Source organism: Scleropages formosus, chromosome 4 (assembly GCF_900964775.1).
Source record: "Scleropages formosus chromosome 4, fSclFor1.1, whole genome shotgun sequence".
NCBI classification, from domain to species: Eukaryota; Metazoa; Chordata; class Actinopteri; order Osteoglossiformes; family Osteoglossidae; genus Scleropages; species Scleropages formosus.
In genome coordinates this window covers 11,050,412-11,077,080 of record NC_041809.1, presented here as the reverse complement: position 1 = coordinate 11,077,080, position 26,669 = coordinate 11,050,412, and the positions used below count along the sequence as shown (strand labels likewise).

General features: G+C 39.8%; 1 protein-coding gene across 2 annotated transcripts in view; it reads right to left on the bottom strand.

Moving 5' to 3' along the window:
• Positions 1–3,548: 3,548 nt before the first annotated feature.
• The window catches only part of LOC108932796 (carbohydrate sulfotransferase 15-like), a 41,331-nt gene continuing 18,210 nt past the window's right edge, over positions 3,549–26,669 (bottom strand). Inside the window, exons 2-8 of one of the 2 annotated variants that reach the window (XM_018749378.2) lie at positions 16,833–17,429; positions 14,166–14,505; positions 12,063–12,206; positions 8,415–8,571; positions 7,115–7,271; positions 5,227–5,374; positions 3,549–3,935 (exon numbers count right to left, since the gene is read on the bottom strand). In XM_018749378.2, the coding sequence (XP_018604894.1) occupies positions 3,727–3,935; positions 5,227–5,374; positions 7,115–7,271; positions 8,415–8,571; positions 12,063–12,206; positions 14,166–14,505; positions 16,833–17,198 (1,521 nt within the window). In that variant the 5' untranslated portion in view covers positions 17,199–17,429 and the 3' untranslated portion in view covers positions 3,549–3,726. The remainder of the gene's footprint in view (positions 3,936–5,226; positions 5,375–7,114; positions 7,272–8,414; positions 8,572–12,062; positions 12,207–14,165; positions 14,506–16,832; positions 17,430–26,669) is intronic. The other variant, XM_018749379.2, reaches the window with a different exon arrangement.

Below are 26,669 nucleotides of genomic sequence, written 5' to 3'. Positions count from 1 at the left end.
TTAATTTGTTCAGCAGGTACTTTTCTTTCAAGAGACTCAGTGTTCAGTCTGCCTCCTTAGCCACTGACAATTATTTACCCAGTTAAATTACAGAGTGGTTCTTACTGGAGGAGGTTGGGGTGCTACAACTGAATTGCAAATGTGTGATTACTGACATGTTCAGCAGTTGAACTGTCAGAGTAAGACTTAAAATAAAAATTAGATGGATTTTGAAATAAGGGTTTCAAACATGGGGGGGTGAGGTGGTGCTGTGGGTTTGGCCAGGTCCCGCTCTCTGGTGGATCTGGGGTTCAAGTCCCCTTTGGGGTGCCTTGTGACAGACTGGAATCCTGTCCTGGGTGTGTCCCCTCCCCATCCAGCCTTGTGCCCTGTGTTGCCAGGTTAGGCTCCGGTTTGCTGCGACCCTACTCGGGACAAGCAGTTTCAGACAATGTCTGTGTGTGTGTGTTTCAAACATCTGCTATAATACAAACAACAGAAGTGGTCTGTGAATAAATAAATTATGCTGAATTTAAACTTAATTAGTTTACCAGCACTTTGTTATGACTTTAGAAAGCTTCACATCATTACCACGAGAGAGGATCTACCATCAAGATTCATGTCCTCAGCAGGTAAAGAAGAACTATTAGGAATGTTAATTATACAAAGTAGGAAACATCCTAAGCCTCTCTCTTCACATGTCAACCATGCACAGCAGTAGATGATGTTCTGAGTTGAGATAGGGCTTTTAGACCCATTTTGACAGCACATGGTCATACTGTATATCAAAACCACCTTCCAATTTGTGCAGATTTTTGTTCAACAGTTACAAGCTACACAGTATTTTGGGTTCTTAGCGATTTTCTGCACCTGGCTGGTTAAAGCAATTTTTGTCCCAGTGGCACTGCTGCAGGTCTGCTGTGCTCTCCATACTTTCAGTGAGAACTTACTTCCAACATATCTAAAGAATAACTCAATGGGTCCCAGAACAATCAACAAAAATGGAGGGAAAAAAGTTTTATGCAAATCCATGAAACAATAAAAAAAGGTACCACGATCATTCTGGTGTGATAGAATGGTTGATTTAGTATGAAACTTTTTTTAGAAGATTTTCATACACATAGTTTTCAGTCTCATTTCATGTGCAGAACTATTTTGAGTAACATTTATCCAGGGAATGCAAAATTACGGTGTTCTACCTCTTGGACTACACAGAGCACCAGTCATGTTCAGCATCAAAGAGTGCCTGTCTTCACATACATACACATCTCATACATCAGTGAATTAATATATTCAAACAAACTCCTTGGCACATAAGACATTGCTGGTTACATTCCTTTGTTGTGTAGTTCTCAACAAGCAGATGTGTGGATGAATGCCTAAACTATCAGTCATTGTAAACTAGTCTATACTACAGAAATAGTTTGCATTTTGAGAAAGGAACCTTTATGGTACTGGCTCGCTCTTGTCTCTCATACATCAATATGCTTGCAACATTAAATTTTTTTTACTTTTCTTACGAGTAGGGTTGTTGCTAGTGGGTTGAAAGGTGGTGACAATTATAGGGTCCCCCACTACCCAGGGGGCCCCAATAAATCCAGTCGTTACGCTGTATAGCCCACTACTCAATGAATATATATTACAGCTTCAGTATGAGAGTTTAACGAAAACCACAAAAACATTCAATTTCGTGAAAGTTTTCCAAATATCTCCTCTCCCCACCCTAAAAATGGTTTAGTCTAATGCTTATTAATTATTTCAGCTCAGTCAGTGACAAACAGCAGAGGGACCCAATGAAATTGTAAGTCCCATCCCAGCTAGTGAAAATCACAAATCAGAGTTCAGGCTGCTTTGAGAACAGTTGAAGTTAGAAGTGAAATTACAGTGCAAGAACAGGAGACTGAGTGATTGAAAATGTCGGGGAAAAAACATAAATCTGGGTACCAGAAATGTAATGAAAAGGACAGGGAGGACAGGAGAACTGCAGGATGATACACAGTCAAAGTCCCTGTCTTTTTGCACTATTATGTAAATAGTGTTGGTTTGTATAACACGCAGAAGAAAAACATAGATATGCGCCATGTCACAAGGATTACAGATCTGCCGGCTGCGGATGTGATATGTTTCAAAATAATAATACTGTCAAGAAAACGCAAATACAACTCACTTCTCTTGGATGGATATATTTATTAGTTTTATTTAATAATATTGTGCAATAGCATAATTATTTTTTATTTTCTCTTAATAATTATTAAAAATTATTATTCTGAGCATTTACTTCAGCTCCAACTTTGATAAAATTTTTCAAATTTTTTAAAAATTCATAAATTTCTTGTTTTTTGTTATTTTATTAGTTTTTCCTGAATAATAGCTTGAGGACTTTAAACAATGTTTCATAAGAAGTTATTAATGGCTTAATGCCATTGTTTTGATGTAATATTTATGTAAAGAAACTTTTGAAAACTTTAAAAGTGAAGTTGAAGCGTGTTAACAACATTACATTCTGTTAGAAGTAAATAGACTGTGTCAAAGTGATATGATATTAAACTTTTAAAATATGTCCTGCAGCAACAGATTTGACTGTGGCATCATCTGACCCAAAACCCCATTCCAAAGATGACTTAGAGGGTTCTTACGGCACCGTAGATGTGGGCCTCCATGCCCATATCTTATACACACACACACACACACACATTTTCAGAACCGCTTGTCCCTTACGGGGTCACGGAGCCCACCCGGCAACACAGGGCGTAAGGCCGGAGGGGGAAGGGGACACACCCAGGACAGCACGCCAGTCCGCCGCAAGGCACCCCAAGCGGGACTTGAACCCCAGACCCACCGGAGAGCAGGACTGCGGTCCAACCTACTGCACCCCCCCCATATCTTATACCATATATGAAATGGGTGGAGGGCAGTGGGGGCCCACATCGATATTTTTTCAGGGGGTCCAGCACTCCCCATATACAGCCCTGCTTAGGAGTAAAACATCATTGGAGCCTCTTGCATACTTTGCACTGAAGGTTGACACCTTATGGTCTCAAGATAATTTTATTCCACAACAGTCAGTTTTAACTCTGACGGCCTCCATCACGGAGAACAAACAAGGATAACAGTTATCTTCACAACTAAGTCATACCATGTCTGACATGTATCGAAAGTAACAAATAGGCCATATTTAAGATTTTAACGTTTTTATTGTTGCATATTGGACATTGAATTGTTCAATATTTAAATAAAACTATGCATACCACACAAATGATACAAATAACCCTTGAATATCACAATGTTTAACCAAAAGATGGTGCTGTTGTACAAACATTTATCTTAGACTCACATTCATTTACTCTGAGATGCAGGAAGCCGGAAGCATGAGGCAAAGGAATAATTTACAACATTACCTCAAACAACCGTTCAGTATTTCACTTATTAGGTGAAGCTTTAAAATATAAGAAAGTTTTATGTCTGGTGTCTTATTACTTACCTGCAACTCATGAACTTCACACTATAAAAAGTCTCAGAATTTTATGGAAAAAAAAACTCAGTATTTAAATGTACTTTATGAAGTTCACTGAATGCAGAAAACTGTTCAAAAACTTATGACAAGGAATATTTTCCCTTTTGCAATATAAAACAAGGTCAAAGATTTAAGATTTACTGCGCTGTTTTGTTACGGTAACTTTCTAAATAAAACACATACTGAGGCCAGTTCATTTTTTTCCTTCCCACATTTTCTGTGGGAATACTTTGTCAGTTATGTGCATCTTCCGTATCAGTCACCCACAAAAAGGAGTCATTTTTAAGCACTTGGGTCAGTCTTTGATTGAATGGGAAGTAGAACTCTTGAAGGATCTCCTTGGTAATTGGAAGCATGGGCCCCAGGCTCTTGTCTGCTGGCCTTCTGGTGTTGGATGCTGGACTCTTGGTGATCTCTGCTTCCTTCTGTTCCGTCAAGGACCCTGGGATGCAAAAGAAACTCTTAACGACAAAGCAAAACAACTTCGACCAGCCAAGACAATTTTAGCTTAGACTAGGTAACCTAAGGTAAATTAAAAATAGTTTTTAATACTTCCTGAGGATTCATGGAAGATTTTTTTTTTTTTTTTTTTAAATAAAAAACACACCCCCTAAATGCACTGGACCTTTATATGAAACCTTATACCTTTGCTGCTCAGAATGCCCCCGAGCACAAGTTTTTGAAGTAGACAAAGTTAGGCTACAAAATTAGGCTACAGCAGCTTTTCTCTGTTTGGTCCCTGAAGACTCAGTAGCTGCAGGAAATATAACCTTCGCAGTGTGTTCTGTGTTTTACAGCACAGCTATTCAGTTTGCAAGGTGAAATACCAAACACTGTCCCCATTAAAGTACTTTCAAAAGTTATCTTTTCTAAGATAAAACAGTAATTGGCTTTTCCCAAAAAATATTGCTACAATATTTTGTGCCATTTAATGGACAGTAAGAAAAACTATTTTTTCCTGCTGTTATATTGTGTGCCTCTATTGCACTTGGTGAAGGTGTGAGTTTTTGGATAGTGAACCATTTTCCTTGGCGCACACCTTTGAATTGTAAGTATTTCCTTTGTGAACTCAAATAAGTGGTTCATAACTGACAGGGAGAGGGAAAAAAAAAAGAAATTGCTGTGATTTACAAATGACAAAGTGGGGTGTCGACAATAGCAGTATGTCCCAAATAAAACAAAAATCTGTTATTATTGGGAACAAGCTCACCCCATGCCAGTTCAGAATGGAGCTACAGAAACAGCACTGATTAAAATGCATTTAAAAATTGTTAAAGCAGAGGAACACACAGATCACTATGTCTGATAGCTTGTTACACTGGGCTTGAAAGGGAGGTGTACCTGTGGCACAGCCCAGTATAGAACTGCATTGTCAGTCAATTATTTAATCCTGCTGTCATCAGCTGGGGGAGTTTATATGTAATACAGTCGATAAATTCTAAGACTGGAGACTGGGTGCTGATGCTTTGCCGCCTATGACAAAGACAACCACAACAGCACCACACGGTTGCCAGTCTCAGAAGTTATTGACAATATTTCACATTCACACTTACATTATGAAGAGTAGATGGAAAAACAGAATGGCAAATATAAAAGAAACTTTCAGGACATCCAGTTATTTAATATTTGAAGAAGTTCTGTAATATATCCACAAAAAAACCCTCTAGTGATGTAGACAGTTCTACAGTGAAAGAAGGGTTTGAGGCCATAACCTAGTGTTCTCTTTTACATACCTAATTTGAGAAAGTCAAAGACTTTGCGCATCGTATATTTCCGATTGGCGGCATGATCTTCCAGTCGGAGGATTAAAATCTGGTCCATTTTGAAAACCGTCAGCCAATCGAGAAGGTACACGATGTACAGTCCAACCTGTAAACGGACCTGGAAACAGAGAAACAGGCCTGAGACCGCAATATTTTTACATACCTCATTTACATACAGTACAAAACAGAAGTAATATGCATGTTTTCAGCAAAACCTGAATATCATTAGAACTCATTCAAAAAGTAGAAAAAGTTTTATCTGTGCTATATTAAGCACGGATGAGATTAGCATAAGGATCAGCATCCCCATACCTACAGGACCTGATGGTTCCCTACCCCCCTGCAGAGGCTCTTCTGTTTGCTTGGTGGTCCTTCTCACAAGTGGTCCAAAACACATCTGCAGGTTCCTAGTTTTGGATCCGCTATGGTGGAATGAGCTCCCATACTCCCCCTGAACTACCGAATCCCAAAGAAGGGTCTCAAAACACACCACTTCAGAGCCCGTTTCTCTCCTGATCTCCCAACAGCTACAGAAGTTGGAATCACACACTAATCAGTGTATTTCCTATCCGTCTCTCACGTCTACAAGCAGCTATTTGAGTCATGTGTGCCAGCAGAATATCAGGACAAGACAGACTGCACTTCAACAACCATGTGTCTTATTCTAAATCTCTTTGGTTTAGAAGGTACTTCTGTTAACTTTGAATAGTACATTACTCATTAAAGAGACATTTTTCTCTAAATTAAACAATGCCCCAGCACTTCAAAACATCTCACAGATGATAAAAAGCAACATTGAAAGGTACCGCAATCCACACTTTTGTGCTCTTTTCACAGTAAAATTCAGTAAAAGTTATGTGGTTATAATAGGAGAAGTGATTCAGTCAAGACTACTGTCTGCGACACAGTGTTTTTGGAGTCTGGTTAGTATGTGCAGCATAATCTTTTGTTTATGTTACACTATATCTCGAGGAAAGTTGGAATGGAAACCGTTTTAAAGCCATTAAAGATGTTTGCCGTCTGCTTTGAAATACAGCTGATTACAATCTCCCCAAACATCACTATCCATTATACTTATTCCACTAAGTCTTGGTTCCACAAATGCTATCAGGAATATAAACACAAGTTATTTAAATGTTTATACGAATATTTTTCTTCTTTTATAATATACATTTATTTCTCGGAAATGGCATGCATATAATTTCTCATGCACGCTGATACTTTGCGATATAAAATACATTGCAGTATGTGTTTGGGTTTCCTGCCCTCCAAGCCCACACTATATTTTAGTGTCATAATTATTTCATGTCCTTTAACACTGGATTTCTTTACTGTTCTGTAACGAGTGTGGCACAATGTAATACTCATAAAAGAAATATATTACAATATATTGCAATATTCATACTTGTTATTCATTTGAAGGCAGCTTTGCTCCACTATAGGGTGGACAGAGGGCCTGGAAAATAAGGGGTCACGTATGCACCACGCTACCCAGACGCTTTCTGCTGCTCCAACCCAGCTGGGGCTTGGCTGACCACTCTGTGAGAGGGCTGGCCCCTGGCATACCTCCCCATCCCTTGCCCCCATTGCCACTAAAAACAATAACAACGCCCCCCTTCCCTGCGGTTCTCCTTTTTCCGCAGCCATCTGCATGCCCCCCCCCCAACGGATTCTACATGAATGCCTCCAGCTCTCTCACACTCTGCATTTCTGACAAACAGGCCACACCACAAACAGCCAAGACGGGACAAAGTGCCGTTTACTGAAAACAGGCCTTGTGATAGAACGTCACTGCTCTTGTCATTTCTATCACTGCACCTGAGGTCACCCCGGAGGAGAGGAGAGGAGGGACACTCACCGGCATGGCGTTGTTCAGGGTGGTGTTGTAGACACAGGAGCGCATGGAGGACTCGCTGAGACAGCCCTCGAACAGCTGCAGGGACTCGGACACGCGCTCGTGAAAATCTTCGGCAGACTTATTGGCAATGCCAAAGTATAGATAGTCAGAGTAAAGCCTGCAGGAAAGAGCACTAGTTACTTCAGCTGTTACACCATCAGAGGATTAACAAGGGTGTCCATTCAATCCTACAAAAAGGGTTAATGGAGAAATATACAGGCTTTATTATTCTACATACAACAGTAACCCATTTAACACTGCCCTGTTTAGAGCAGTTTTATTACAGCACACATGCCAATGTCACCCAGATGTGTTACTGCACTCTCTCTCCAGGGTAAGTACAATACTACATTACATTTACTTAATTAGCAGACACTTTTCTCCAAAGTGACTTCCAATGAACTTTATGTAGCATCATCAGCCCACACACCTGATCCAGCAAGGTGACTTACACTGCTAGATACACTTCTTACAATGGGTCACTCATCCATACATCAGTGGAACACACCCTGTCACTCACACACTACAGGGGAACCTGAACAACACATCTTTGGACTGTGGGAGGAAACCAGAGCACCCAAAGGCAACCCACACAGACACAAGGAGAACATACAAACTCCACACAGAATGAGCAGGGATCGAACCCATGTCCTCTCACAGCACCCAGGCACTGTGAAACAGCAGCACTACTCGCTGTGCCACCATGCCTCCCATATTGCTGTCGCAATATCAAGTATGAAACCGCTTATTTAACATTCGTGGGCTCTGTCCCGTATGTGTGTACAACAGTCCGATAATTTCAGTGCTGCAAAGTAGTACCGGGAGCGCATTATTCACAGTGCAATGTGCCTTGTGCTCCCTGTGTCTGTTCAGGCATGTGACACCGAAGTGAATGAGACACTGCTGTTCACGCGCACCGTCTCCTGAGTAAACAAGAGTGAAAGCCACATATCATGTTGCGATAATTTATTTAAAAAAGGCAAAAGTTTACTCTTGTTCTCCTTTATTTCAATCTTTCACCTCTCTCTGCAAAATCCCTGTAACACCTTATTTTGTGCCGTTTCAGCTCGCGCTCCATGTTCAAGGAACGTATCCTGAGTGCTGACTGGGGTATAACAGTACACTTGTTTCAGAACACAGAAGTCATATTTCTGCAGCGTCTAACACGAAAATCCATTACTTTAAAATGAGAACATCTACAAACACAAAAACGTAACCCAACCCAAACCCACCCAACGGCAGAGTAGTTCATGAAGCCCACCTCTCCACGGGGTCCCTCAGCATAACAATAAACTTGGCGTCTGGCTGGACGGCATGGATGAAGTCCTGGACCATGAACGGGGGCTCCCCATTTGTGGAGTTTTCATAGAAATAGACCCAGGCATTGTTGTCCCACATTGTGGAAGCACTGGCCTCCCCTGCCAAGAAAAAGATTTCACTGTCTTCATCCACAGATGATACACACATAACCTCATATGACACACACCAAATTTAACTTACAACTTACTTTTTTAATGGCTTGGTGTTTTTTTTTTTTGGTAAAAATTCAAGACAGGACCTCTACTGAGACTTGATCCAACAAATTTCCTCTGAAAACTTTCTTCCCCCCGTCTGAACTATTTTTCTGTGTTTTGGAGGCCTAAAAATCATTCAACAAATATTAAACTCTGTTGAAGGCCTGTATAAATGGTTCTGGAAAGCACCACCCTAATGGCATGAAATCCTGAGAATCTTCTGCCTCCTCTCCTGACTTCAGAAAGAAAATGAGACCTAAATAACAGAAATTGTGTTCACACAGGAGTGGTCAGAACCCCAGGACTGCCTTTAAAACCACAGCCTATTTCACTCTTTTTATAAAAAGCCTATGTGTCAATGCTTTTTTGGTCCTGTTCAAACGGTACTTCTTTCAAACCACATTTACATTTACGCATCTAGCTAGTGATTTTGTCCAAGGAGACTTACAATGTTATGTTTGTATATCGAACTACCTACAATTATTGACTTTTATCCAGCAGGGTAATTTTTACTGTATGTATTCAAAGTGCCTTGGTCAATGGAGATCATGGAGTGACAGTGATTGGGAACAGATTCAAGTGTAGGTAATTTGATCACTACACTGCAGCTCGAGCCCCTACGCTATATGGTGCTACTGCCAATGTCATATTGGAGGAATGAACTTTATATTTATTTTTTTAAATTTTGTAAATGGAAAAAAGGGAGTGTGGTGGTGCAGTGGGTTGGACTGGGTCCTGCTCTCTAGTGGGTCTGGGGTTCGAGCCACGCTTGGGGTGCCTTGTGATGGACTGGCATCCTGTCCTGGGTGCGTCCCCTCCAGCCTTATGCCCCATGTTGCCAGGTTAGGCTCTGGCTCCCCGCGACCCCATATGGGACAAGTGGTTCAGACAGTGTGTGTAAATGGAAAGGGGTGATGCAGTGGGTCATCAGGTAGTGCTGTTGCTTCCAGGGATGCAGGATCCAATGTGACCCCAGCTCTGTCTGTGTGGTACATGTGTTCTTCTTACACCTTCTGAAGACCTGCAGTTCACGAGTAACGATGACTCCAAAACGGCCTCACTGACAGTCTGCGAGTGTCTGTGTATGTGTGTGTCCTCTGATGGACAGGATTCTGGTGAGAATCAATCCCACCTCAAACTTTCTGGGTTCAGCTACTGACATGTTTGGTTTTAAAAAAAGGTATCACTACAGAAAGAGTCCTGAATTTCAGTTAAAGCAACGGCATCATTTTGAAGCATTACAAAGCCCATTCATTTAGCAGATGCCTCTCAAAGGGACACGATTACTGTATTCAGCCAATACCTTTCTGTAAGATGGCTTACTATATTGGTCACACCCATTTCTACAATTGAGCAATAAAACACAAACTCTCACACACGAAGACACTGCAAGCAAATAAAGATTCCCAGAGTCACCTAAAACAAGTGTCTTCCAGTTGTGGAAGGAAACCAGAGCACCCAGACCTAAGAAGACTGCTGTATCAAAAGTAGTGTATCACTTAAGAGTAAAGAGATGTCATGATAATTTAAGCAGCAGAGATGGACACAAATGTTGAATTTAGGAAAATGGCCAGTTCTGGGCCCCTATGCTGTTCCTTGGGGGGGGTGATCGCACAGCCTGGTCAATAATTGCTGACATGTTAAAAATAGAACAAAATAGGACAAATGAAACATAGTGAATTTTTTGTTTCTGGTGCTCCTTGGGGGTCCAGCTTCACAGAGCTAGAATAACATTGAAACTCCATATAGACTGAGCTGGATTCAAACCCATATCATAGGGTACTGCACCAATGCTGTGAGGTAACAGCGCTACACACTGAACCACCATACCACCCTGATCTTGGAGGAAATGTGTGCACTTGTTGAACGCATTTGTGATTCCAAAGTGAGTTCAGGCACCCTGCAGTTAAAAAAGACCACACCTCTGAACCCCTCCCCTGGTGGCAATGAATCTCGGTCCGTCTTGGATCTGACTCGCTTGATCGTAGCTACTTATTCTCCGTTACCATATTCCACTGCCATTGTATAACGTTTTATTACCTGCCCCCATCCACAAAGAAATTGATTGCAGTGAGTAACATCCTACTTGGAGGAAAATCACTAAGACTCCTGCTGATTTGAGACCAGCTGGCAGACTGCCAAGAAGAGCATCAGCAAAATACTAAAATAATTTTTAGGTGGGTATACAAATGAACATACCTTGATGCATTATAATTTAGTATGGCTGGGAAACTTTACTGCACTGTTTGTTTAATAAAAGCCCAACTGGAGATCCCACTGTGAGGTACCTGGAGCCAAGTTATGAAGTATTTTGAGAATAATGAAAGTAAATTAATGCCACTTCCTTGGGAATGGTCCTGCGCGTCTGGCTTGGGGATGCAGATGGCTCTTCTCCACAGCACACAGCAGTTTCCAGCCAGATCCATACAGTGACTATGAGCTACCTTCTTGTTTCTGTACATGTATTTTATTTATTTAAATCAGTTTAGATTAAACAAAACGTACTGCGCTCCTTGTGGGGCACTTGAACAGACACCTTAGCCAAAGTTGCACAGATATTTTTCTTTTTAATGTATAAAAATTCCAATACTGCTGTTTAGGGACACCGAGGGCATATTTCAGTTATTCCCCCAAGATATTAGTGTTCAGTTTATGTGAATTCAAGGTTATGAATGAGTTCATTTAATCGCTCTGCTTAAAACATTTCCTTGCATTTACCAAATGTGGATTGCACATGCTTCCCAACATTTGAGCAGCACCAAAACCACCATGCAATATTCTTTGCAGATATAGTTTTATATACTTTATATGTTTCTCTGTGGCTTCATAGCGAAGTTAGTTGGACTGGGTCCTTGTGTACAGCAGTTGTAATATATGCATGGGGTGTAACATCTTGCCCTGTGTCTGTTGAACTTCTTATAATTAAAATATTTGATTTAGGAGAAACGTATAAAAGATTTTAACTGTAGAAAAATAATTTAAATTTAAAAATTCAGGACACAATTATTCAAGAAACTGCTCAGCCTCCTATTAAAATGTTATAATTTTAGATGCTAGACAGGGTCTCTGTTCTGTTCTATAGCTTGCTTTTGTTGATCCTGCACATCATCACACCCCTGTATTGCATCTCAACACAGCAGCCAGGCGAGTTTGATGTTGGCAGTGTCACCTGTTGACTGCAGAACAGCACTGGAAACACACACACATTCCAGTGGTCTGCCCTGCAAAGAGACTGTGCAGACATCTTGGACCTCACCAGTCAAACTACAGGTTGTGACAGACAATAGACTGGGCAATAAACCCACATTACCAAAGTATGCCCGATTGCCTCAGACCCCCAGTAAACAAGAAGCAACTCATCTACAAAAACAAACCAAAGGAAATAGTAAGGTTACCAATGATGATATTGTGCTTTTTCTGCCTGGTTGTCTCGTTCCTCAGCAGGTGCTCCTGGATCTGATATGCTGCCAGGTCAAAGAGATCCAGGTAATCTTCCACAGGGTAGCGGTCATGGAAGCCATCACTTAGGCGAATGATACCTGCACAGAGAGTATATAGGTGGTTCACGGGATAATAGAAATCTGCTTCAGCTCAAAATCTGCTATTCCAGACTAGTGTTCCTTCTTCACATCTTTGTGTCATGTATTTCTTCACAGCACAGAAAAAAAAAGAATTATGGGGGGAAATTTAAAAAAAAAAAAAAAATGGGGAAAAATTTAAGTGTTTGCATTTTGGCAGATGTGGATTATTTGAGGAAAGCTGGCAGTGTAGCGCCGCTGCCTTTAGACCCAAAGGTTGCAGGTTCAAATCCCATCTCCAGCTGTAGTACCATTGAGAAAGGTACTTATTCTAAATTGCTCCAGTAAAATTATCCAGCTGTATAAATGGTTAAATAATTGTAGGTAGACTAACATTATAAATGACTTTGGAGAAAAGTGTGAGCTAAATGAATGTATGTAAAAAACTATCAAGGTTGCTATTTCAAAAAAATAAATAAATGAAAAATAAAAGAAAAAAAAAACTGTCTATAGAGATTTTGCAGAAGACTGCACAAGTTGCCTACTCATCATTTAAAAAAAAAAAAAAAAAAAAACTTTTCACAGTAGTGCTGCTGGTAGTGGGCTGCCGAAGGCAGTGTTTCTTTATGATATAGTCTTTCTCTCCAACCCCAAACATGTCCTAATGTACCTGACATTGCATGTAACATTTATTTAGAACTTATTCGATAGGATTTCAACAAATCACATACTCAAACTTTAATAACAGTTTATCAGTTACCATGATGGGGGGTCTTGTTCTTACTCTCACCTCCCTCTCCCTGCAACGATTACGGAACAAATCAAATTAAGTGCCTCGAAGTACTACAGGACAAAAAAGGAACTGAACTCAAACCCTTTGATTGTAAAACAACAACTATGAACTGACCTGCCGCACTCACAATGCATCGTCAGGACAGATCTGACCAGAAACTAACTCATATTGCCACATGCATCCCCTCTAACTTTTATATGACAGCAAAATGTTCATAAACAATAGCAACTTTTCAAAAACGCAACCGCTCTTATTCTCAGAATTTAATTATTAACAACCAACGCCGAAGCCAGAGGAACCAGTAGGGACCTTTTTTTGCGTAGGCCCACTTATTCAGTGATGTGCCACTTTACAGTGCTCTAAGAGTCCACTTTATGTATTTGGGTATTCAGCATGGGCTGAAGAAAGTTATTAATATTTCATATGACATCTTTCCATGCCTTTAACTATGGTGCAAATGGAGTTTGCAATCCATGTACTCTGTTTATAGCTTCCGCAAAAAGTGCGCTTTTCTGCACAAGTTCACTGGTGAACCATTTAATTCCATTAAAGCTACTTAATAAAGGACCTTGCTGAACAAGGCACTCCATTTCTGAGCGATTAGGTTATCTAGTGTGGCACTGGCGTGCAAAAAGAACAGCATTTGTCTGAGAGCTGCACTTGAGCTGCTGGAGGAGGTAGAACAGTATAGTTGACAATTTACCATCAGCAGTTAATATACAAAAGCTGGCAAAAAAAATGTGCCCTAATGTGTGTAAATATTTCTATTTTTGTCTAATACAATTTGCAATGTTTGGTTTGCACACTAAGATCCTTATAATTACTTATTTATAGTGCTGGGTAATTCTTACTGCATCAGTTCAGGATTAGCACTGTCCCTTCAAACTGAATCAACTGTTCATTTTAATTACTGGTGAAATCCATTAGAAGCAAATGATTTATTAACAGTTTTGAAAATATAGTCCTGTCCTCAGATGGTTTCTATCGTTTTATCTGTATATTCAGAGCACCAAGTACTTCAGTTTGATTAACAAAGCCTAAAATGTCTGAGGATCACACCTTTTTTGTGTTTATTTATGTTGTATTATTCAACATTTTACAATGATGATGTACCGTTTTTCTGTTAGTATTGCTATGGAAGTGCGTAACAAGCCCAAACCTAAACACAAACACAAAAATGGACTTACCAAACCTTTTCCTAGTCCACCAGTGTGGCTCCTTCATGGTGGTAAACATCACCTCCGGGTGTAGTCGGAGTCGGTTGTAGAGGTCCGTGGTTCCACACTTGGGCTGCCCAATGATATAGAAGTAAGGAAGACATCTGATGCGGTACTGCTTGCCTGCAGTGTTATACAGATGCTTCCGGAAGGCGCTCCTCAGGTGGTCAAACACCGCTCGGAAGCGCCTCGAGTAAAGTGCATACAAGTTCTTCCCATAGGGATCTTCAGTGCCATTGCCTGGGTACTCCTCGTACCAGCATGGATTCTTGACCTTTGACAAGAATTTATTCGGGATGATGGAAAACATCTGTAATTGCAGAATATTTTAGTAAGACATAATAAAGCAGACACACTGGTGAGTTCGGTTCACTGCAAAGCCAAAATACTTCATCAATGTTTTAATAGCATTGAACTGTATGTATTATACTTCTATGGGCTGCATGATATTACATAAAATTCCAGGGCCATAGGTGTCCATAGTTTTGAACCCAGACATTCAACCTGAAGGATCTTAATTTAAATACTGCAGTAGAAGTGTTTTGTCTAAAATGTGCAAATAAAGCTAAATGGCTCTACAAATGGGTAAAATTTCATGTTACTTTGGAGAAACATCTCAGCCAACAATAGTTTAGCTTCAAAACTGACCAACACCAGCAATAGCATGATAAGAAACAAAAGTATTAAAGGGCATTTGAAAATAGAAATTGTGATATTCTATCTTTTTAAAAACTTAAGGCTGTTCTAAAGCCAACCGTTAGCACATTAGCTGATGCTTTGAAGTGCAATTTAAAATGAATAACCCAGCTATTTTTTCAGCAAAAATTTATTACTTTTCAAAAAAAAAAAAGTCTGAACGAGGAAAAAGTTTGTTACTTGAAAGTTCCTCAGTCCAGGACCAGCTTAAACATTACTAAATATATAAAACTGGACAAACTGTCTGAAACCACTTGTTCCAAGTAGGGTCATGGCGAATTAGAACCTAACCCAACAACACAGGGCGCAAGTCTGGAGGGGGAGTGGACACACCCAGGATGGGATGCCAATCTGTCGCAAGGTACCCCAAGCAGGACTCAAACCCTAGACCCACCATACCACCACACCAAACTGACCAATCTAAGCAAACTAATATAATAAAAAATAAATGAACAAAATCCACAAGAACAGGAATATCTTGCTAATATACTGCAATTCAGTGAGAATATAAGATTAAGGTGATTTGACAAAGTAGCAAATCTTTTACAATATCACTTCAAGGTCATTTTCAAAGTAACTGTTTATAGCTTTAATCTAAAAAACAATGGGAGATATGAAATTAAAACCCTTAGAGATTATGGTACCTTGCCGATTCAATTAGTTATCTTGATCTGTGCTTTATCTACAGTGACATGTGGCATGGAGACAATTTAAATTTGCCTTCATCCTGACAAAATGCATTATTGATTCTGTTGAAATTAATTCCACTCTAATGTTTTTTTCCAATAAGGATTATTGTTGAGTGAATAGAGGCAGCTGTCCCATCACTTTGTGTGATCAATATTACGGGCAAAATTATCTACAGTCTGACTCCACATGTAGCAGCACAGTGTTATAAACAGACGTGTTATTGTTTGATAATTTCCCTGCTCCCGCCTTGGCCAACGCATTTAGTAAAACATCTGGCTGCCATTTGTGTACTTATTCAGAAAGTTTAAAATCCCTGTTTCACCTTCATTTAATACACAATAATATTAAAGAAAAGCTGAGAAAGCTGTGCAAAAACATACATCTATATATAAAATTTCACCTGCTGCTATAAATTAACTTTCCAAACTAGATTAGAAAAAGCTTTTCATTTTAATTCCTCCTGAGGATTTTAAATTGTGTAAGTGGCAGAACTACTGAAAGACTATAGCATAACATCTCCAGCCTTATTGGGAAAACTCAGGTGTGACAGAGCAGGTCTGTTCCAGTTGGGGTCAGGAGGGAAGAAAAAAAAAAAAACCCTCAATTGTACAGTTCAGCTAACTCTGTTGAGTTGGCTATATTTGTTATATTGCACACAACATACACACAACTCTCTGTGATATGCCTGTTATACATGTGTTATGTTTGTGTTTCACTAATATATCACTCATCCAACTGTACTGCTCTTTGACTTGGAAAAAGACCCAAGTGAGGCCTTAAATACGGCCTGGTCTAGGGTGGCCCATGCTCAGCAGAATGAAAATGGGAAAACAAATTACTAGGCACTGCTTCTCATTGATCATCGTATTTCATGAAAACGAACAGTACAAGAAAATTGTATTTAGTGTAACTGGACATCTGTAGATAACTTTTATTGAGTTCATTTCTGTACCTTCTTGGTGAAAATGGTTTAGTCCTTCCTACAAGACAAATTGACACTATTTAAAGCTCTTGTTTTGCTCTATATAGAGGAACAGGGGTAGATGTTTATTGTTTGTACTACCGATGGCTGATGTGCAGTCTAACGAACTTTTGCAAATATTCTGTATTGTTCGTGTTTCTTGCTTACTTCAGCACTTCAGCAAACACCTTTGGCACTAACAAGGTTTGTGCCAACTTATCAGTTTGCAGAAAAGACAGAGAGGAAGCATATTCACCCCACACCAAGGTGTGAAGACAGTTTAAACACACCTGAGGTTCACTGTAGAGCAAGCCCTTCCGGTCTGGCACCTGCCTAGAGCTGAATTCCACCTTGGATACTATGCTTTTCACCACTTGTTTAATGCTGGAATAATCCTTAGAGAATGACAGGTTATATGGGGAAGAATTTATCAGGGATCCAAAATGATACGGAGAGGGTGTCAGCAGCAGTCCTTTCCGTTCTCCAGTTAAGATGTAGACAGCCATGATAAGAAACGTCACCATCAGTCCGAAGAGGAAACCGTAGAGCCTGACCCTCCTGAAACACCGCAAAGTGCCCCGTTGCCACCAGTGGTTCCCAGTCAGTGTCCATGATAGGCTCTGCAACCTGTCATTCCCATCAAGTAAGAAGGGCATCTTCTTGTAGCCTTTGAACGCAGAACTGAGCAGGGTGTACTTCTAGTCCACTTGTGTCGTGTTGCCAGTGAAGGGACTGGGTGACATCGCACTTACTGGAAGACTCCACGCGTCTCACCTGAAGCACGCAACATGTCCAGAAAAAAAGCTATAAGATTCATCCATTTTAACTTCCTACATATTCTTTGTCAGAGCATCCGTTAGTCCACGTCATCCATTCTCGTTATCCTCCTGCAAAGCAAAAGTTTTTTTTTTAAAAAAAAAAAATGAATGCACATTTTCACAGGAGCAACAACTTGAGAAATTCTTCAGTTATTCAAAAATACACAATGATACAAATGTGTTCAATATGCAATTAATACAATAAATAACCAGGATCACTCCAGCACAACCACTTCTGACTTGAGTAAGCATTCATTTCTCACGTTTTCTCTCCGAAACCTCTTTTCACTACTTACTAGTTAAAGCTGATACCATATTCAGTTTAAAACTCCAGCACTGGCTTTCTGAGATGCTAGGGGTCTGCATTTGTAGCACTTATTCAAGCATAAGGACACAAATGGATCACAGAACATTCAAGATGCACTCGACACTATGCAGTGAGGGTTACAGTTAAAACCATTAAACCTTGTCATTTCACATTATCAGGCACTTTTTAGGATATTAGGGCAGCATGGTGGCACAGCAAGTAGCGTAGCTGTCTCACAGCACCTGCGTGGTGTGAGAGGATATGGGTTCGATCCACATTCAGTCTGTGTGGAGTTTGCATGTTCTCCCTGTGTGGGTTTCCTCCCATAGTCTAAAGACATGCTGTTCAAGTTCATCCATAGCGTACGAGTGACAGAGAGAGTATGTTCCTCTGATGTATGGATGAGTGATCCATTGTAAGTATAGTGTATCTAGCAGTGTAAGTCAACTTGGAGCATAATGTGTGTGGGCTGATAACACTATATAGAGTTTGTTGGAAAAATGCATCTACTAAAAAATGTATTCATTTTGTCAGTAAGAGAAGACTATAAGTGTTGAATAGTGTCTGCTAAATGTTCTGTTGAAGTAGAGACAGTCAGAAATGAGTCACCCAGTCAAAACAGCAATCACTGCATATTGAAAACAATGAGTGACACTGAAATGCATAAACTGTACTTTTGCTGAGATGTACGTCGCTTTGGACAAAAGTGTCTGCTAAATGAATAAATGTAAACGTAAATATAAATTGTCTTGAATTATGGGCATTTACAAATATTTGCAGCTATTCTGGGGCTTAACTCATTGGTTTTGTACAATTAACTGAAAAGTCAATGTCAGAAAATGACAAAGAATATTCAGGAACATATATAGAATAATTTTAAACAGTATATCTTCATGGTTTAATTGCACATTTAGTGCTTTTGTTGAATTTTAAATTTTAAGATACAGCATTACTATTGCTCCATTTATGCAAAAATTCATAAGTAGACATAGTATTGGCTAGTGTGACCTAGTCGAGAAATGAAGGGAGACAGAACTATAGGAATGCGGAAAGATGCATGCATATTTTCTATTTAACTTTAACTGCTCTGACTCTAAGCCAGTTTCCTACCAGCTAGAACCATTACTTTGAAAGTTCTCTCAATGCAAGCAGCATAGCCGAAGAGCTCAGGTCCTGAGAAAGTCCCATGCATTGGGAATCCCTTCTCGGTTTCTTCATAAAGCACAATCAGCTGTGATTATTTTCTTTTCTGGCTTCTCTGTATACTCTGCAACAGTCCAAATACACAACTTAACATTTACTTTAAAACTAAGCTATTGAAACCAGCAGAAAGAGCAGTGTCGCGTTAAGAAGCGTTCTTCTGGATTGGTCCAAATTGTTATTTTTGGACTCGGAAATTTCGGAATTCCAGACGAAAGGAAAACTTAATGAAAGCTGTATATTTAATGTGTCCATAACTCATTCTGTTTTTGTTTCTTTTCAAAGTGTTCACAGATTAAAAGATCCTGCTGGTCTCGTAAGCAAATTCTCAAGTAAGGCAGTGTAAGTGAAGTCAGCACATTACCCAACTGTGCAGTGTGTTTTCAAATTACCCAATTACTGTAAAATATGCACCAGGACCTTGCGAAAAAAAGGGTTTAACCCTCTGAAAGGCTAATAAATGTAGCGCTATATTTATATCCTGTCAGCATAGCAGTGAAGAAAAGTTGCACAGTGATTATTTGTGTAACGAAAAAGGACAGCGTCACCCAAAACAACTGTGTATCTGTTAACACTTTCCATTTCATATGTGTGACTCACTTTTTCCTGCAGAAAAGTTATTCCAGAATGTAGCTGAACGCCAGTATTCTTTTAAGTTGCACAAATTTGTATATTCACAAATTATAGTTTGAATAGACCCCTAAAAAGACCATTCCAGTGTCAGTCAAGAATTTACGCCAGCTATTTTTTTTAATTCCATTTATTCATTTAGCAGACACTTTTCTCCAAAGCAATGTACATCTCATAGAAAGTACAATTTGTGCATTACATTAGGAGAAAGAGACATATTTGCAGATGAATGACTAAGTAGTTACTTTCCTTCACCATATGCACCAACGTTTATCACACAATTAGCTACATAAAACTTTACCACAATATCGCCAATTCCTAATCACCTTCCGAGAAGGTGTTTTGAGAGCCATATAAACATTTACGTTACATTGCAGACTTGGCTCTGCAAAGGACTGATCCGAGCACAATCATGAACATTTATACCTTACATAAGCTTAAGAGATCATGGGCAAAGTGAGTCCAGAAGAGATGAATTTTAAGACCCTTTTTAAACGTGGTCAAAGACTCAGCAGTTCTGAGTGAGAAGGGGAGGTCATTCCACCACAACGGAGCCAGAACCAAGAACCTCTGCGTTTCCCTTTCACGCATGGGACCACCAAGTGGGCGGATGTGAAAGAGTGTAGCAGTCTGGTTGGCGTGTGGCTAATGATCAAGTCTTGTAGATAGCTGGGAGCATTTCCATTGGTGCTTTTGTAGGCCATAACCAGGGTTTTAAATTTGATCCGGGCAGCTATTGGAAGCCATTTATATTAAATGGCTGTCACCTATGTGATCATCAGGGTAGCAAGTAGTGCAATGATTAGAACCACTGCTTTCAAAGCAAGGGTACCTCAAAGTAAAAATGACCCAGCTAAATAAAAAAAAAAAAAAAAAAAAAAAAAAAAAAAAAATATGCAAGTAGCTGAGTATAAAAACCTAATACTGTAAGAACTTTTAAATGTCAGCTAAACAAATACCATACAATTCACTGTCATTTATTTTTGATTTCATTTGCTTCACTTATAACCTTTGAAATACCTACCATATTTGTATGATTTTTTTAAAAAAAAATTCAAAGTAGGAAATACAGGCAAAGCACTTCAATAAAATGAAGACAGAATTAAGTGCATAGTGAAAGAAGAAAACTCCAGAAATAGGTGATTTCCATTTATTTATATTATATGCACCCAACTGAATATTGACTATGACAATTGAAGCAGTTTTTGATTTTATTAGGCAATGAAAGAGTTCTTTTGTACATATTCTTATATTTTTTTTGTAAAGGGATACAATCTCAGCAGGCACATGACAGACTGCAGGGACCTTAGTGATTTATTACAAAATTCTCCCAATGTCTCCCTCTTCTCACTCAAAATCAAGGAGAGAAACAGTCTCATCCCTTTGTGTCCCAACTGCCTTCTGCTCCACTGAAAACCATCGATCTCTCCTCAGACAAGTGGGGGGTGGGGGAGTTTACCAGAGGTTCCTTCAAACAAAATATAATCACTTACCCTCTAATTGTCAGGTTTGTTCAATCTGTGCTCTAGAGAAACATGCCAATTTAATGCTCCAGCACACTGGTGCAGCCCCTTTCTTCTAAATCACTTGTTTTTTGTTGACCTCCAATCCATCAGGCCAAGTGACCTCATAAGCAGTGATATTGTCTCATCCCACGCTAACAAGTGCAGTGTTGTCTTCCAGCATTGCTCCGATCTCCTGGGCACCATTTTAATTAAGCTTTGGACATGAATGTGGGTTTAATGAGGAACTCGGACTCTTCCTGTTCCCTGTGTGATATGAGAACAACTAGGTGAGCAGTCCAGGGCTCTCAAAAGGTACACAGTCATAGCTCATAAAAACTGCCCTTTTTTGAGAGTCAACAGCAGAGATATCAAATTAACACCATCAGCGTGTTAACCACTACCGCCTTGAACGAAATTGATGAAAGTAAGTGAAAGTTGCTCGCTTGGGGGATTCATGCTTTAGGGTGATATCGATGTGTTCTGACAATTCTCCCTTCTCCTTCCCTAGTCCCAAAAAAAACCAAAGGATGTTGACTTGCATGCTATTTCCCCCCCTTTGTGGTCCACATGAAAGATTAAAGTTTATTTGAAGAAGTAATGATGAGATTAAATGCAGCTTTGATGATGAAAATGGAATTCTAAAGGAGGTTTACATGGCAGAGCCGATAAGCTGGAGAAAGCTTGCCCTATTGCATTAAAAGCTCCCAAAATTAAAATAAAAAAATCCTTCCAGACACTCAGCTGGGTCCTTGAAAATGGCACTCCAGTTAGGTAAAGACCCCAGGAATGAATATTTGGAGGAGGAGGAAGGGAGGCAAAAAAATAAATAAATAAAGAATATTGTATAGCATCTCCATCATAGATGCAGAACCTCAAGACACTTGAGCCTGGTGAAAATTTGGCAGGGAAGACAATGGGCCACAACCCTGCCTCCCAGACTGATGGCCAAACCTCAGCTTGAAGAAATAAGCATCAGGTATGGCCTTCCACCCAATTCAAGAAACAAAGACAAAGGAGCAGATGGTTTTAGCTGATTCGTGAATTGAAGTTGTGAATAATTGTCATTTTGTACTTTACGTTGAACCAAGTTGTGTTTTGTTTCAAGGTTCCTTGGTAGTTCTGTTCTTCTTTCCATTTTGTTGTTCAGAGGTGAAGAACTTTTTGATTAGTAAAGTACCTGCCTGGGTTTTTTTTTTTTTTTTTTTTTTTTTTTTTATAATATGGGCAGAAAGTTCAGTAGTAAGTAAATCCAGCAGCAACTGTTCAATGTCTGGTCAGTTGCTGAATCTGAAATACCCTGCTGTATTATATGCTACAGCCAATATTACTTTGGCCAGCAATAATAAGGCAATATTTTTTTCTTCCCCTTCATAAATGTTCTTACTGTAAGATAAACACCGCAGTGCACTGCAGTATCAATACAGAGAAATTCTTTCCCTGACAACATGCCCATAACAACTACTATGATATTCTGACCTGTTCCATGACTTCCCTGATATAATATCTGCTCATATCTCAGCCAAGACTTGACAACGCTTGGGTCAGGCTATGGTCGTATGTCAGCTGGACTCCAGCAAGTCCCTCCAGCCTGGAATTAAGGCCTCTCCTATAAAGCCTCTCTAACGCATCCAGAAAGCTACAGAAAGAGTTGTTTTTGTGTGTTGGATCATTTAGATGTATGTCCCCTCATCACTTTCAGCTAGATTCCTGTGGCTGGTTATAGCATACAAGGGGATTTTGAAGTACAGTGGAACCTCAGAACTCAGACTAAATTCATTCCAGAAGGGCGTTCGAGTTCTGAATCAATTTTTCCCATAAGAAATAATGGGAATTGGATTAATCTGTTCCAGACCCCCAAATGATTGCCTATTTAAACCTATAAACATACATACCAGATGCTAAAACCATAAATAAAAAGTGTAAAACCCATAAAACATGAAATAAAATAAAATACAAATGAAAATTTAACTGCACTTTACCTGTAGTGTGGAGAGCTGATGGCATACTGGGGTGTAGGTGAAGAGGAGGGATGGAGGGATGTTACTGTTTGGAAGGGGAGTCACCTTCCATAAAAACATCAGGTGACTGTCCTTCTGGTGTTCTTTCTTTCTGTTTCTTTGCCTCACTAGCTAGTGAACTTGCTTCAGACTCACTGGACCTCTTTCTCACTAAAAACCTGTCCAATGAGATTTGTTTTTGCCTTCGTTTTAACACTTGCCTAAAATAAGTTAGTTCCGAAATTTTGTTCGCGTTCTGAGACTTTTTTTTCCCCTCGAACAACTCGTTTGAGTTCCAAATTGTTTGAGTTCAGAAGCATTCGAGTTCCGAGGTTCCACTGTATGTAAAATAAGAAATTTATTAAAAAGTCATGTTACCCACATATCCTAATCACTCCTTACACCCCATTAAAACCACCATGTTCCTCCACCTTTGGGCACTTGGTGATTCCATAAACAAGAGGCCCAAAATCAAAAGTTGAGATTAATAGCTCACTACCTCAAAACTTCTGAATCCCTCCATGCATTCAACAAGAGTCTTAAAACCCATTTTGGGACTCACTTGACTCATGATCTAATCACTGCATAACACCATCTTTCATGACCATGTATAAATTTGACTTTCAGTTTGGCTCAACCTTTCCTGGGTATGTCTCCTCCCCCTTTGGCCTTGTGCCCTGTGTTGCCAGGTTAGGTTCTGGCTCGCCGTGACCCTGCTTGGGATAAGTTTCAGTCAGTGTGTGTTTGATAAACTAACATGTCCTCCTTGCAGATACATTATACTGTATTTTTCCCCATCAACATTTTTACAGCACAAACTAAAACAGAGCTAAAGTCCATAACATTAAAAAGAAAACCAACATTTCACAAGTAAATGTTGGATTGCCTTAAGATTAGCAGAGAAATGACAAAATGACCCGTGTAATGCCCACTTTATGATGACCCTGAAAAGCTATATATGTAGATATACAAAAATTTGAGTACTACTGATATGTGAATGCAAGAAAAAAAAAAAAAAAAAAAGTGATTCATGATGGTAAGGTTCTTTAAATCCTATGTTTCCAATAGATTTCAAAATGCTAATGTTTTATTTTCATCTGTCATATATGGAATACCTCTGGGTTCAGTAACCCAACCTCTGCTGTTCTTGCTATACATGCTACCATTAAGTGATATTATCCATTAAAATATTAACTTCCCACCTACGCTCATGGTACACAACTATCAGTACATGAAACCTTCCCAACTGTTGGCAATGACACCATGATGGCATCAGGCCCTGGATGAATGCTAATATCTCACTAAATGGAAACGGATCTTGCTGCTAGTGCCTAAAATACCCAGCAGCAAACTTTCTCAGCTGAATCTGGATGGAGTTTAATGTTATATCAGTTATAAATCATTTAAACCCTCCAATCAACTTGGTCATGAAGCCTGTTTTCTGCACCTGAGGAATATCTCCAGACTAAAGTGCATTGAATTTTGAGAAGTTAGTTCCTGGCTTCATCTACAGCAGGTTTGGCTACTGCAATTCACTGTTGTGCTGCAGTCCTACTTGAACCATCTGCTCCAAAAATACAGCACACTGACGTGTGCCAATATTTACAAACATTGGCACATCACCACTGTTCTCTCTTCACATGACTACCAGTCTCACACACATGCGTCTTCAACCTTATCATCTACAAGGTGCTAAGGGGCAAGTTCCATCTTACCTCAGGTAGCAGAGCATTCAGTTACAGGCTGCCTAAACTCTTTAAATCACTGCCTCCTTCCATGAGACACACCTGTCTCCATTTTCAAATATAGATTGGAGAAAAAAAAAAAAAAGTAATAGTCCATCATCATTATGCTCACCTGATGTTCTCTCTTACTATTCCTCCTAGATAGTCACCGCACCCCCATTCATTGTAGATGGAAGGGGGGGACTCCCATCAGGCTTACTTGACCAACTTTCCATACGTTATCACTGCTCAGCAACTGTCCTGTTTTTCCTGTTGTTCAGTGCTCTGCATCACTCTACCAAGCAGAAGCCTCTATAGAAACAAGCAGAATAGAATCTGAGAAGGCTGAGAGGTGTAATTCCTATCGTTCACTGTGGAATAAATAATAGAATGCAAAGATTTTAGCAAATGTATAACTGAATGTTATAGGAAAACATGCACAATTGTGTAAATTGTTAAATTAGACTTACGGACACTGAACGACAAGGATAAAACTGATTTATTCCAAAAAGTTGGTTTTAATCTGCAATAAAAACTGTTGGGACAAACTTGCCTGCTTCACACCACGTCACACGAATCATGACCTCGTCAATGAGAGTCAATATTTAGTGTGGCTGAGTATACTCATTTGGGGCAGCACGAGTAGCCCAAATCTCTCACAGGGCCTGAGTGGTGCAAGAGGGCATAGGTTCTATTCTCTGCTCAGTCTGTGCAGAGTTTGCATGTTCTCCCCATGTCTGCGTGGGTTTCCTCGGGGTGCTCTGATTTCCTCCCACAGTTCAAAGACACGCTGTTCAGGTTCTCAGTGTGTTCCAATGATGTATGGATGAGTGACCCATTGTAAGTAGTGTATCTATCAGTGTAAGTCACCTTGGTGAAAAAAGTGTGTGGGCTGGTAACACTACAAAAAGCTCATTGGAAGCTGCTTTGGAGAAAAGTGTCTGCTAAATAAACATAAATATACATGTGGCTCATTTATCATTTTGATATAGCAACAGCATGCTACATGAAGTGAAGCCACGTGATATACACAGGGGAGCACAGCAGGGCTTCTCCTTCGACTTCCAGCAAAGCCATAGAAGTACAGATGCTTGAAAGAGCCTTCCTGTCCATAGGTGATGTCTTTGTAGCCATGGGCCAAGAAATCATCCATATAAACATGGATTGAATGGAGGTTCCCTTTTATTTCCTATTATAAATATCATTTACTCCCTTAGCATCTACTGTGTAGATCAACACATAGGAAGTACAGGTAATGACTAAAAGCTAGGCTACAGCTGCTGCCTTTGAATCCAAAGGTCACAGGTTTGAATCTTACTTCTGGCTGTAGTACCCTTGAGCAAGGTACTTACCCTGAAATTACTCAGCTGTACAAATGGATAAATAATTGTAAGCACCTTAACATTGTAAGACACTTTGGAAAAAAGCATCAGCTAAACAAATAAATTAAAGCTAAAAAATGTAATCAGAACAAACAAGTATTAAATTTTTAACTGATTAGTATAGCCTTTGCCAAGACACACACACACACTTTCTGAACTTCTTGTCCCATACGGGGTCGCGGGTAGCCAGAGCCTAACCCAGCAACTCAGGGCGTAAGGCTGGAGGGAGAGGGGACACACCCAGGATGGGACGCCAGTCCGTCGCAAGGCACCCCCAGCAGAACTTGAACCACAGACCTACCGGAGAGCAGGACCCGGTCCAACCCACTGCGCCACCGCACCCCCCTTTGCAAAGACATAAGCTCAAATATTCTTTACGCACTTTTTAAACCCCTCCAACAATATAGCATGAATTTAAATTTGTTTTGCGTTTTACTAGAGCACAAGGTAGTTGATTACTTATGCATAACAAATTAAGTCTATGGTTAACACTGAAGTTATGACTCAGACTGAGCTGATACCATCCCTGTGTAAATTTACTTACGTCAACAATGAAGCATCTGC